General features: G+C 38.3%; 1 protein-coding gene across 1 annotated transcript in view; it reads right to left on the bottom strand.

The window, feature by feature from the left end:
* The window catches only part of SLC30A5 (solute carrier family 30 (zinc transporter), member 5), a 133,609-nt gene that overhangs the window by 5,739 nt on the left and 114,602 nt on the right, over positions 1-13,268 (bottom strand). Inside the window, exons 2-12 of the mRNA XM_009884285.1 lie at positions 13,079-13,256; positions 11,133-11,199; positions 9,738-9,823; positions 8,233-8,320; positions 6,423-6,510; positions 5,066-5,142; positions 3,810-3,980; positions 2,896-3,184; positions 2,313-2,521; positions 1,065-1,222; positions 294-423 (exon numbers count right to left, since the gene is read on the bottom strand). Of these exons, the coding sequence (XP_009882587.1) occupies positions 294-423; positions 1,065-1,222; positions 2,313-2,521; positions 2,896-3,184; positions 3,810-3,980; positions 5,066-5,142; positions 6,423-6,510; positions 8,233-8,320; positions 9,738-9,823; positions 11,133-11,199; positions 13,079-13,256 (1,541 nt within the window). The remainder of the gene's footprint in view (positions 1-293; positions 424-1,064; positions 1,223-2,312; positions 2,522-2,895; positions 3,185-3,809; positions 3,981-5,065; positions 5,143-6,422; positions 6,511-8,232; positions 8,321-9,737; positions 9,824-11,132; positions 11,200-13,078; positions 13,257-13,268) is intronic.

Genomic DNA, 13,268 nt, shown 5'->3' with positions numbered 1-13,268 from the left:
GGCTGTGGAAGGTAGACAGACACCAGCGTAGTTAAGATTAGCTACACACGGCTTCATGATTGTTTATGCCATAGTAATACTCAGCATAATGTTATGAATTCTGTCTGATTGGCTGATTTTTGAGGTTTCTCAGAGACTAATACATTGGAATATGTTAAAAAGTCAGGGCACAGTTTAAATCTCTTGGGTATGCAACCTTAGTCTGCTTAACAATTTTTTTTTGTTTTAATTAAGACTAACACAAATGAACCATTAACTGCCAAACAACAGTCAAACAGAATGAAAAAACTTACAGTTAGCATATTTGTATCTATGTCAGGAGGATCCACCAGTCTGGCCACCGATTCCATGAAGACGAAAAAAGCAATTACCATCAGAAAGAGGCCATTAATAAATCCAGAGAGAATTTCTACACGTCCATACCTGAAAGCAAACGTGTACTGTTTAGAGTGGACAAACAGGTGCTCTGAACATAATTCAAAGTTATAATAAAGAAAGTTATAATACATTTAATACAGCACTAAGATTGCTTTGTTTTTTTTCCTCAATGCCACAAAATCATGACTTAATTTCAGAGTTCTTTATTTCTTACCAAGAGGTAGCTATTTTGCAACTGGCCGAACACCAACACTATAAAGCTATAATAAAGTTAGCATTTTTTAATATATATTGCACATCCAGGGCTTCAAACTGGTAAACTGCTATGCAATGTAACCATACAAATTTTGATTCTGTCAGCACAATTGAAATCCTCATATAAACACTGATATTCAACATATATTTTTGTTTGACATACATACATATATAGAGTGAAGCAATTTCTACATAATAGTCACAGTGTTAAAGCTTTATTTGTAGAGAAGAATGAAAATTACATTTCAAGACACTTTTTTGCTGCGGTAAGAGGGGAATAGCATGAACACAAATAGAACAGAAATAATAGCAAAAAACCCACAGAAGCGTGTACCATCAAAACATTCTGAACATATCTTTACAGCAGTGCATTTTAAAATAAGCAAGTAGGACAATTTTCATATAGTCCTTAAAGAACCTTATATACGTACCCATAGGAAAATATGCGAGTTGCTTTCCATCTTGTCATCAGAGCTGCAAAAAGCCCCATCACTAATGCAGAACAATCAAAAAGCATGTGAAATCCGTCAGAAATAAGACCAAGGCTATTGGTCCATACTCCATAAAAAAGCTCCACAAAAGTGAAAGCCTAAAAGGAAAGAGTTTGAATTTTTCCTTTAACATTAACTTGTAATCTAATGTCTTGGTAGCTAGCAGGTAACTCTTTTCATAGGACACTTAATAGTTTTCAAAGGTATTGTTCAAAGTATTTCTAGACCATTTTCTCTCTCCTCCAACAAAGCAAAAATAAGTGACGCGTTCCAAGTCCATGCAGAGACATTTTTGAACCTACCCTCCCAAAAGACTTCTATTTAAGAAAACAACCCTCTACAGGAGCAGATTTTTCATTTAGAATTTTAAACTAACCTTGTGCACACAGTTTTAAGCTTTTTGTCATTGAACAACATAACATCTCTAATCCAATCTAGATGCTTTTACTAGTGTTAAAGCAATGCTGTCTACACATCTGTTCTGCAAAAATTTTCTTCGCCAATTATTTGACTGTTTAAATCTTGTGAATTAGTTTTGAGACGGGTACACAAAGAAACATTTTTAATACATACATTTTCTCTGTGTGATTTACTATTGTTAATTAGTCTGCCTAGAAACTTTCTTTCTCATCTTTCAGATTCCATAATGGAATTCATTAAAGTTACCATGGATACTTCAAGTTTTTCCCCTTATTTTCTTGGGTAATTGGCAAAGAACAGAGAGATCTTTGCAAATGAGGTTGTATCAACCTTGCTTACTGCATGATCTTCTCCTACTCAAGAAAGAGAGAAGCTAGACATGAAACCAGCTTACTCCAAAATGACGCTAATCAATCCCACACTTATTATTTTGTTGTCCTACTCCTTGAAGGCCATATTGGTTTCAGCTTACCTGGTGGGAACACTGAGATACTTCAATCTTAAACGTATCATCATACAAGTATTTACTTACTGGTATAACAGTTACATGTAGAACCAGTGCCTCACTGTAACAACAATCAAAGTGATCTGCCACTTAATGTTAAGATTAGCATTAGAACCTTCTGTTTTAACATTCCATCTAATGAAACTACTCTATCAAGAATCACTTTAAAAACAATCAATCATGGGAACTTTTAAAGAGTAACTCTTCTTACTGTACTATGTATGTACTACTATGATTGGGTTTGAAAACAGATATGCACTTACCAGATTTAGGCACAAGAAATAGAAGATCTGCCTAGAATCATACTCTTCAAGAATTTGTTTCAGTGACTCCTTAATGAACCGGGGTAATGACTGAGAGCTCTGCTGTAATGCGTCACCCATGAAGTTATAGAGAGGGGTGCCTTCAGGGGAATAGCCAATAAGGGTACCCTTCTGCCCTTTCCTGGAGGGGGAGGACAGGATATTGGCAGCTGCAAGGAAAGTATTGAAGTTTTTGTTGCTGTTTCTAAGTTTCACAGCTATTTTATAACGTGTTTTATCAGCCATCAAAGCTTACATGAAACTTGCAGGCAGCAAAGTGATTGTCAACTTCATCTTGAAGTTTATCATTAGATTTCATTGCTATGTAAGACTAGATCATCACTTCCACAACAGAAGAGATCTATCACATTCTTTTTTTTTTTTTTTGTAGGCAGAAAGTAAAAGAGCACAAAGTTACAGGACCTTTTTATTCCAAAGAACCCATAAAAGCTCATCCAAAAGAATTCTGCACACATCCATTTTCTGATTGGCTTCCCAGTCACACAGACAATAGATTTATATAAAGATAAATAAGAATACGTACATAAAATGAAGAAGACAGCACTCACTACCACCCCTCCAGAAAGAACGTGCTCTGTGCTTTCATGGTGTGGTGGCTTGTTCATAGCTCGAAGCTGGTCTGTTATTGGATGTGTCCAAAAGTTGCCAAAAAGCAGTGCACTAATGAAAATAAGAAAGGATCCATATCGAGCACACGTGGAAGCTTCCATCTTGACAGAGCATATGGACTCCACATAGAAATCCAGGATCACAACAAAGAAGATGACTGTTATGAAAGGCATGATGAGAGAAGACCAAGACTCTACTTTACTCTGCAACAAAAAATACATTTCAAACAGGATTGTTTACTATTAGATGTGACTATATAGACAGCATTAAATCTAGTTCCCTTTCATGACAAATGTTTTAGCAATCCATCAAAACAGAAATACTTTTATACTTCCAATTTATCATATAAAAGAAAAACCCCAGCTCTAGAAAGACAGATATAGCTAATATGCACTACAGTACCTTATTTTAAATACTTCCATGCGTTTAAAAGCAATACCATATGCAACACCACAGTTGCAATGGTCTACTCTCACTAAGCATGCAGGCATAACAAACACGTCTCTGAATTACAATAATCTGCTCCTCAGGCACAAGAGAGCCCTGCATTTATACCGTCATTAATACCTGTGCAATGTTAGTATATGAATCCAGGATATAATATCAGAGCTAGAAATATGAAATCAAGTTATCACGCAAAAGAGGAAATTAAGGTATCACACAGATATACATCAAAATATAAAGGAAAAATTTCAAACAGAGCTGACTAGAAAGATAAAGATGGCAACTTTGGTAATTTTGAAGATATTTCAAAGGAAATATTTAAATTGCACTTCACAAGCAGAAGCACTACAAAAAAATTATTTATTTTTATACATGCTGTCTTACCTCTGTTGTGAGAGAGAGAACAATGACCCATGGGCACAACAGAAGGACGGAAACGAGATGAGACAAAGCTTGAAGACGCTTGGCTCCACCTACATCTACAGATAGTTTTCGGGAAGCCATGTGAAAACCAACCTTACAGCACAATGCCAGTACCAGAAGCAGTACTCCTCCCTGAAAACACAGAGGGATCCCATTAACATTTCATGAGAGCCAAATACCTCACTCCAAACAAGGTGACACTTACATGAAAAAAGATTAATCTGCTTTCCTTAATTTATCAACAAAAGCCAAAGACAGGATATTTCCTCTGATAGTTACTCTAGTTAAAAACAGTAATATAGCACACATGGTTATACCTCAGCACTTACTCACCACAACCTAATATGACTTGAAGTTTAAAACTCTCAATAGTGGTAACTGGCATACAACAGCAGTGAATTGGTAGCAAACAGCACACAAGGAAGAAAAACCACACAAAACTGGATTTCCCATCTTCTATTATTAAAAAAGCGTTGAAAGTATACTTAAATCCCAAAAGTGTCATGTCACCTTGGCCTTTAATTTTTTCATAAGCTTTTCATTCACTTACCTTTAATCGCACCACACCGTATTTCTCCGCAATATTTTCTTGCAAGATTGTTCTATAAACTAATCACAAAATACACACACAGCATCTCATCTCTCTTAGGTCACACTTGCTTTGCGCACAGTTAACGTCTCTCTAATGTTTGATTTATTTTTATGTTAATACTTTCTCAGCTGCTCCGTATTTATTTTTTTCCTGTTTTAGAGCTCAGTGCACCCACAAGACTAAGCTAACAGAACAACTTGATCAAGGCAGGTCAGTCCCATACAGGAAGATTTTGATACTCCATTATTCACGCCACCAATTATAATGGGATTACACTACTGAGAAGTATCAGAATTTGTGTCTTCAAATACAAGCATCTAATGTAAAGGAAAGACTGAGGAAAGAAAAAGAAGCAACAACAAAACTCAGACTCCCAAAGTGAGCAAGAAAAGTATTGTATGCAAAGCATTATGAACATCCAGAACTCCAATGACATGGAGTACTTTATGGAAGCTGCTCGTACTCAATCAAGATGTAGAAATTACAGTGCTAGTTCAGTTCCAATATGGGGTGGGGATGTTGAACTTTTTGGTTTTGATTTAGGCTTGGATTAGCTCTGAGCTGGTGAAATTCTTATGTACAAAACTTAGATAAATATTAACCTACTATAATACAAGTTCCTTACCTTGTGATCTGCAACACCCAGGAAAGCAATGATTGTATACAGAACATGTGTAAGAGCACTGTCATGATGGCCCTCAGCTAAATAAAAAAAAAATTAAGGAAGAGTTTCATTTGATGATTTTTTTTTAAAAAACAAAGAATAGGTAGATGTAGTGGAAGACTATGGGAAGCTGAAGTAAGCAAACTGAGCTTTAAGGTTTGCCAGATCCTTAACATGTAGGAAAGATGAAAATATTTCCACAGAAAATAAATAGTTAAAAATATTTGGGAAAAAATGAAGTATTTTAAAAGATCAGAACATAGTCACTGTTAAATACTGCACAGCAGTCATGATACAGGATTTATGTTAATTTTGGCAACCAGACTTTGAAAAATATACTCAACAGCATTAAAAAAAAAAAAGACTGATTTTCGCTAAAAGCACTAAAACAGTGTGGTGTCTAAAATATGATCTGTATCTTTCCTGCTTCTAAGTATTTAAACTTTACAAAATAGAGTAATTGACAAGCACAACCCAGCAAAATTAAAATAATGATAGCTTTCAGGAAAACTACTAGAGGGCACTTTAACAATGAATTTACTCACTGAAAACTCAGTGGATTAATCGATACTGTTCCTGAATTTGCATCTGTAATTCCATGTTTTCATCCTTCTTTGAGAAAGTTCACTTTCAACTTGTTTGGTTTTACTGCACATTCTTAGATGTACCACTTTTTGCTAGTACACTTCGCTATGATAAGAAGACCTGTTGAAAACTTATTTAAGCATCACTTCCAATCAACTCAGTGGCTTTGAAAGCATGTTAACTAGCTTCCATTTGCAGTTTAAAGTCCATTGTTGCTACTGCAACATGGAGCTACTCCAAGCATTGGAGCTACTGCAGGTTATTTCACATCACTTTTCATTTTAGCAGATGAACTGAGATTACCACATTTGCAAAAGCACAAAACAATCCTTTTGGATATACCAAAAAGACTGCCAGCCAGGCTGTGAACCATTTACTGCACATGCTTAGGCTACAGCCACTATTTTCAGAATTCTTTTAAAAAATGAGAGCTTATCAAAAAAGCTTCTAGCTATCCTAAGTGGTCCGATACGTACAAATGGGCAGGGAGCCTTTAACTACAACTTAAAATCTATAGCTGTGTTCTAAGTTACGAACAAGTAAAAAATGCCATCCATTCAGCTGTAAATATCAGTATTTAGATGTGAAAGTAAGATCTTATGCTATGTTCTTCTTGCAAGGCAAAATCCCTACAAAAAAATGCAAGCACATTTAATTCAGTGCATTCAACTTCACATTCTCTCTCCTCCAGTAATAACAGGCACTTGCTCTTACACATAGCAAGAAAGGATACGATGCTCTGCTATTTTAGCCATGAGGTCATCATTATCAAAAAGTAGTAAGCAGATGACAGCTATGATGAAAAATGCAGCACCTCTTGTCTGTTAAAAAAACAACAAAGCAAAACAACCTAAATATTTTTATAATATTCTGCAACAAGTTAATGTAAAAAATAATTCAGGATATCAACTCCCTCCCTCTCCCCTTTCTGATCAATGTAAGCATATTTTAGTTGAGTAAGAAAAACATAAGGAAAACCCACAGTTTTTTTTAAAAAAGTGACCCTGACGATATAATTTTATATTTATTCAAATTTTCAGATTTACAAAATAATTCAGGGCAAATCACCACTATAACAAGCCAGAAACCTGTACCTTACGAACTTCAATTGTGATTGCTTCCTTCCTCATGGTGTGTTTCTGCCTGCCACAATGCAGAGCTACTTAAGCCTGATGATTTAGTATTTTGTAGCATCAAGGAGCTATAAACAAGATCTAGTGGACAAATTGTAGTATTTTGTCTTATGGGAGGTAAAGGGTAGAGCACTGTGCAAAGGCTTTGAGGAAACAGAGCTCGGCAGTGGCTTTCATGAGGAAGGGACAGAGGTACCCATGAAATCCCAGCTCCCAGAGCCTTCACCTCCCTGACTTAAAACACTGCAATTTTGGTATTCATCATCTTGGCAAAAGCCAAATACAGCCATCACATACTTGTTTTGGAAATTTGGCTGACACCTCTTTGCCGCAGTTCACTTCATGAAGCTGGAACATTCAGAGGACTGGGTAATCACTACCTTAGACACGCAGCTTAACTGCCAAGCATGGCCCACCAAGACATAGATTGACAAAGAACCTCTCTGAAGCTCTACATTTACCATTTGGGTGGAAAGCTGGAGAAAAAAACTTGTCTTCTAGCTGTGGAGCTTCATGCCGGATGCCCTAAGCACCTCAGTTTTAGGGGGGTGGGGCAGAGTGTCAGAGCAGATGACTGTGCTACTCACTCTTAAGGCCAGCCTAAAAGTGATTAGGGGACTCCAGCAGCAACTATGAGACAGAGACTTCAAAATTCCCAGCCTGAGGCAGCACCAAAGCCAGACTTTCTCTTAACCCAGCAAGTACTCTAGCCTCGGGTATATGCCATCGTAAGATATCTTCTTCCAGCTATCACCTTTTTTGCAGCAAAGCAGTCAAGACTGCTAGGTGCTGGGATGAGCTCAATACATTTAAGGCTAATTAGGCACAGTTAGAGAACACCTTGCAAAATTGCATGTAATGAGACTCAGACAAAGGATGTTTCATGTATAGATCTCTGATTAAGTAAAAGGCTGCGCCCAAGTGTTAGGCATGTATAGGCTCATGCAGACAATAAAGTTCTTAGAGCGCTTTTTGGAAGAAAAAATGAAGTATGGGAAAAGCTACAGACATTGAAGAGGCTAGGCAAGGACCAGGAGACCGTACTCCTGGACTTCCATGGAAGGCCAGGACCACTGCGTGCACATCTGTCCTTCTGGCAGTTTGAACCCAAAATCCCATTACAAAGAATACTAAAGTGCAAAAATCTTTCTCAAGGTTCCTTTCCGCTTACAAACAAAAAAACTTCAGATACCTGCTACGGATCTCCAACAACTTCACCCACTGTTTCTCTCTTAATGTCATATTCATTATTTAAAGTAGTATATCTTATCATTTCACCACTAATTAAACCAAAAAGAAGCACAGTTTCTATGAACATAGGTCCAAAACACTGTTTGTTGCTGGTAAAGAAGTACTTCAATTTATAGCATTCAGTAATTTTTACATGGGGAAAAATAAATTTTTAAATACCTTTGCTGGTCCTCCGCCTGAGCTTGTGAACAAGACACTAAGGAGCGACAGCACAACCACATCACTGTGCTCAAACAGCAACAATGTCCTACAAGAAAGTGAAATAAACACTTATGTCCTCTTAAAAGGAGTTCACCTCACAAGCTTGATATATATTATTTCAGCTAAAATTCAATAACACAGCAGTCAAAGACTTATCCTGTAATTTCAACAGCAAGTTTAAATAATTCGAAAGGATAAATGCAAATCTATTTGCCTTCACCAGCAATAAATCTAGCTGTGGACAGCTAGACTTCTCACAAAACAAACAACTTCCCCACTCAAGGAACAGATTAAAATTATTCATTTATAGATTACTTTAAATTGTACCTTCTTCTAGTAACACAAGAAGATACTAACTTGCTCAAGATGGAATTAATATTCCCATTAAAATACCTCCTCTAAACCAAAGTTTCTGGCTCCCAGAAAAAAGGGGCCCTGTTCTGTTGTATTGCATCCTGCTTATTGAGGTGTTGATGGTCTAGAAGTTTATGCCACCTCAGAACATCTTAATTGCTGAAAATAAGAAATTCTAACTTGAACACTATGTCCTTCAGACAGCAAAGGCTGACTAACAAGCTGTATCGACAGCTTTCAAGAGCAGAACATGAAGGTAATGACCACCGTCAAGTTTACCAAATGCTTTTGCCATTCTCTACATAGCAATAGCACCTGCTAGGGCCCATGTTACTGGTTCCACTTTGGAAGACTGATAGCATCCAGAAATGCACTACAGTATTTCTTAAAGAAATCCTATTATTCTCAGGTGTGCCTCTCTCCTGTGTAGAAGATAACACTTCAGCTTCATACAATGTATTATTTAAGGCTTTACTTTCCTCTCTCTAATGAAAGATGCTTTCTAATACATTAACCTTCATTTTTGGAAGTCTAATGTTATTCTTTTATAGTTACTCAGTACTGCTAACAAACAGCACAAGTGGTTTTACTCAGAGTATATACACTAAAGCTGCTCAATTCCAACGCAGCACAGGCGCAAGATCAGATAAAGCAGTGCCCTGCAACAAATGCAGGAATTGATTCCAGTCTCCTGGCACACAAATACAAGCTGCTACCACTAGCTGTCAAGCCATGGACTTCAAACAGGTAAATAAACAATCGGGGTTACATAAATGAGACGAGGAAAATGATGAAAACTACCATCAGTAAAACAGTCCGTGCTCCTGTAGTATCACTCACATCAACATTTTAAGCACTACCAAGAATTTCATTGGCATCTTGTCAAAGAACGAAGAAAATTACAAGTTCTACAGAAAATTGTATGTAGTTTTTCCCCAAGCACAACAACAGAGTTCACAGGAAAAAGCATAAAGATTAATTTTAAATGTCAAAAAATAAAGCAATAGGCTGTCATCGTGGGCTGACAGACAGAAAACAAACAACAAAGGGGCAAGATAGGGAAACACGACAAAAAGAGAAAACATCATTTACAGTAAATATGTATTTACCTCAGTGGTCCACAAAGAGTAAGGCCGAAAAACCACAATAGTGAAATGATGCATCCCACCACAGCATGCTTAAAAATTTTGATCCACTACAAAAGAAAGGTATTTCATTATCATTTTCTCCACAGTTTCAAAATAAATACCTGATTGTTAGCATTCTTTTAGCATAGTAGTTGTAGAAATAGGGGGGAAAACACACGCTCTGCAAGTTGTGCAAAATTTAGAGTATGATTATGTTCTTACCTACTTTGCCAGGCAACTAAGGTTTTTTTGGACATACTATGAACCAGAATTATTTCTTTTCTACCACAGTACTAGATTCTATAGTATAGCCTGAGATATTTTTTAACAAAAAGCCTGAAAAAGAGGCTGATAAAAATCAAGTCTGCTTATTTGTCAAAGATGCTGTATATTTCGTAATCTACTGTATATATCTGATAAGCATATATAGAACTAGATAAAGCATCTGAGATAAGATACTAAGACCTTAAGTCTACCTATACCTATACACGTTAAGGTTTTTTCTTCAGGAAGCAGGTTATAATTCAGCTATTGAACACATTATTAACTTCAAATGCAAGTTTTTGAAGAAAAGTAATTCATTCTGGGAATACATTAAACAAGACAAAGTGCCTATAGCAAATATTGCATCTTCAAAATCCAGAATTTCAAATTTTTTAGCAACAGTGAAGCCATAAATGGATAGATTTTTCTGAACACAAAGATGCAATTTATTCCTGTTTATACTTTAAAATTCTGCCATACGTGTCTAGTGATGAAAGCAGTTGACATCTCGAACACTTCTGAGGCTATCCCTCAGATTCTCTCTACTTAGCACGTACACTGATAACACTGTGCCTGGACCAGGTTTTTGCGCACACAGTTTCATAAAACCAAGATGAATATGGAGCAGGTGAAGAAAATTTATTTCTTAAAAAGAGCAGGTTCCAACCTGGCCCTACTCTTAACTTCTCGGGACACTGAGAACTCAGCCCAGGTCTGAAAAGCAGTTAGACTAGCACCATGCAGAAAGCACTCTTGGCATGGGGGACATGACTGGAATATTTCAATATTCTTGCAATCCAGAAACAGCGGTTCTAAACTGTCGAAGTCAGCTAAGTAGACTAAGCTCTTATTGAAAATCCAGTCCTCAAAACAGATGCTTGTACGGAGCCAAGGACCAATCTTTTCAGGATACTCTCAAAAGAAGCTGGCAAAAGCTAAAAATGTTGATTGTTTTTTAGAGCACACTAGACACAAAGTTAGTTACACACTTCTGGAAATTGCAACCACATCTTCCAAGTGGCGTAACCTTTGTTCCGCTTTCATTTTTGCCAAGAGCCACGTTGCCAAGAATATCTACAAAGATATGAATCATTATTATGTATATCAACTCACCTGACGCTTGGTTACCACTTTTCCAGAAGAAAATGGTTTTTGAAACAAAACCATAAAAAATGCAGACCTGTTAAAACAACAAAGTTTTCTGTATTAGTGTATTACCAGTTAGCTTGTTATTCAAACCAGCTCTAACTAACCATGTCTTTCAGATCAGGCTCCATTTACAAAATGACTTCCTCTCCATTTTTCATTAAAAGACCACACTGACGACACTCACTGGTTTTATTTTCCCTGCTGCATTACACATGTCTGATACCAGTATAAAGGTGATGACAAGTGAACTTCAATTCTGGTCAACTTTACATGCCAGTTCTTCAGAGAATGGCCAATGAGAAGTCTACCTGTGACTTACAAAAATCAACATAACTGATTCAGAAGTTTTGAGGAGAAAGAATACTATGGTTTTTATTGACAAGATATATACACACTCAAACACTTATTCACATATGGAATGCCAAATACACAGCCCTGTTGGAAATGTAAGAAACAGCATGCTTTTTCCCCAACTGGGATCTAGAGTAAGTGATGGGGAAAAAGACAAGGGTGCTTGGGAACATGCAAGTGAAAAGCCCAGAAATGTAAGCAAATTTGAAATAAAAGGAGAAAATGAGGTTCCAAATGTTCCAACTCTGCCAAATTTATTACAGAAATGCTCTTCCCCATCGCATCAGGTAAATATGAAGCAGGATTGTGTCTGCAAAGGTTGCTTCTGCCTATTTGCTATCAGTTTCTACATTTCAGCTCTCAGTCGGGGAAAAATAGCAGTTGAAGCTCACAAGCACTACAGTAACACAAAGTATAAGGAAGCAAGCTTATCTTCTACACCCTTCTTAAGAAAATTTCGACATGCCTGAGTTTCCTGTGATCAGTACTGTCATAATACAATCAACTTTGAAGTAGAAAAACCACAGAAGTTTCTCAAGGGTACAGAGGCCTTAGAGAGAGATCTGGGCAATCACCAACCGTATGAAATTTATCAAGAGCAAGGGCCAGGTTCTCCACCTGCAGCAAAGTAATCCTGGTTATATCTACAAACTGGGGTCAAGAGGCTGCAGTGCAGCCCCACACAAAGGGATCTGGGGGTTTGGGTCGATGGTGAGTTGAACACGAGTCAACAGTGTGCCCTGGCAGCCAACAGGGCCAACCATGTCCTGGGGTGCATCACGCACAGCATAAACAGCTAGTCAAGGGAGGTGATTGTCACTCTCTACACGGCACTGCTGTGGCCCCACCTCAAGTACTGTGTGTGGTTTTGGGTGCCTCGATATAAGAAGGACACCAAACTTACAGTGTGTCCAGAGGAGGATGACCAAGATGGTGAAAGGTCTCAAGGGCAAAACTTAGGAGAAGCAGCTAAGGTCACTTGGTTTGCTCAGCCTGGAGAAGAGAAGGCTGAGGGGTGACCTCACTGCAGCCTACACTTTCCTCAAGGCGGGCAGCGGACTGGGAGGTGCTGATCTCCTCTCTCTGGTGACCAGCGAGAGGACACACGGAGATGGAATGAAGCTGTGTCAGGGGCAGTTCAGATTGGGCATTAGGAAAAGGTTCTTCACTGAGAGGATGGCTGGTCACTGGAACAGGCTCCCCAGGGAAGTCGTCATGGCACCAAGCCTGTCAGAGCTCAGGGAGCATGTGGATGATGCTCTTAGTCATATGGCTTAGTTTTAAGTCGTCCTGCCACAAGCAGGGAGTTGGACTTGATGATCCTTACGGGCCCCTTCCAACTTGAGATACTCTACGATTCTGAAATTATAGTGAGCAGAGACATGAAGGAAAAACATTTCTATGAACAGAGCATTTCCTGGATCCCTGACTATGCCTTCTCCTCCTCGATTAACCCATAATAACATAAAGCAGGGTACAAGCTTGACGCTGACGAAGAGCACCCTAGACAAAGCATGCCGTAATGGTGGTGGACCAGGCTTGGCCCCCTGCGCACTCACCCCAGCTGCACTATGAAGATAAACTGCACGAGGTGCACCGCTTTCAGAAGATCGTAAGCCTCAAACAGCCCCACGGCTTTCAAGAACTTGGTGAAGCACAGCAGCACGATGTACCGAGTCAGCCTGCGAGAGGAGAGAGGGCAGCTCCCACCTGCGCCCGCGCACTCGGCCCCGCCGCCTTCCGGGCCCG

This window comes from Charadrius vociferus, unplaced genomic scaffold (genome assembly GCF_000708025.1).
Source record: "Charadrius vociferus isolate BGI_N301 unplaced genomic scaffold, ASM70802v2 scaffold183, whole genome shotgun sequence".
In the NCBI taxonomy this organism is placed as follows: domain Eukaryota; kingdom Metazoa; phylum Chordata; class Aves; order Charadriiformes; family Charadriidae; genus Charadrius; species Charadrius vociferus.
Note: the sequence above shows the minus strand (reverse complement) of the source record. Positions and strands in the feature narration are given on the sequence as shown.